We start from the raw sequence: 1,095 nt of genomic DNA on the forward strand, positions 1-1,095 counted from the left end.
ACATTTTTGATCAGGTCATTGTAATAATCCTTCCTTCTTCTTGTGTAGAATATTGGGAAACCAAGATAGGTGAATGGAAATTCACCCTTTGAAAATCTAGTGATAGTACCTATCGAGCTGGACACTGTTCAAGACACACTATAATGCATATAAAAGGAACTCTTTGTCTTATTGATCATTTGGCCTGAGGTGTGCTCATACTTGGACAAAACTTCTACAATTTTCCTTAAAGAGTATGGGTGAGTAGAGGAAAACATTATAGTATCATCTGCATAGTCTAAATGATTTAATGGATCAGTCCATTTAGGCATCCCAAAGCCCTTGAATCTTGTGTCTTCAAATAGTTTATTTAACGATCTAGACAGAACCTCTGAAGAGAGAATGAACAGGGCTGGAGAGAGAGGATCTCCTTGCTTGACCCCTCTTGTTGAGTGAAAGAATCATGATGCTTGACCATTAATCAAAACAGAATACCAGTTGCTGGAAATTAAATTCCATATCATGTTGATGAAGCATTCTGCAAATCCCATTTTCCTCAAAACATGCATTAGATACTTCCATGAGACCCTATCATGAGCCTTTGCCATGTCAAGTTTGATAACTACATTAGCAGGTTTTCCCCTTAACAAATCCTGACTGATTGGAAGAGATAAAAGAAGACAGTATTTTTTCCAGCCTATCATGAACAACTCTGGAGAAAACTTTATTTACAAAATTGCTTAAGCTAATAGTCCTTAGGTCGTTAAATGTTTGAACCTGTTATTTTTTTGGTAGCAAGACAAGGTTTGTGTGGGTTATAGACTTAGGTAAGGAACTTCCTCCATAAAATAGTTTCAGCATCGCATGTATGTCTTCCCCTATTATATCCCAACATTCTTGAACGAAAATGCCTGTGAAACCATCTAGCCCACTTGCACTTTCACCGCTCAGTGCAAAAACCGCTGCCTTTACCTTCTCTATTGTAGGAATTCTACAAAGTTCTATGTTTTGATTACAAGACACCATTGAGGGTACATTGTTGAGGAGCTTAGACCTTGTATGATCAGCTTCTTGTGTAAACTGGTTTTGGAAAAATTCGACTGTTGCGTCAGCCAT

General features: G+C 37.7%; 1 protein-coding gene across 1 annotated transcript; it reads right to left on the bottom strand.

Annotated features, from left to right (window-relative positions):
* Window positions 1-440: 440 nt before the first annotated feature.
* LOC138908580 (uncharacterized) lies at window positions 441-1,095 on the bottom strand. The gene is made up of 2 exons (XM_070199257.1): window positions 816-1,095; window positions 441-691 (listed from the first exon to the last, which is right to left on the bottom strand). Exons 1-2 carry the CDS (start codon window positions 1,093-1,095, stop codon window positions 441-443), a joined length of 531 nt encoding a protein of 176 aa, XP_070055358.1.

Source organism: Nicotiana tomentosiformis, chromosome 3 (genome assembly GCF_000390325.3).
Source record: "Nicotiana tomentosiformis chromosome 3, ASM39032v3, whole genome shotgun sequence".
Classification (NCBI taxonomy): Eukaryota; Viridiplantae; Streptophyta; class Magnoliopsida; order Solanales; family Solanaceae; genus Nicotiana; species Nicotiana tomentosiformis.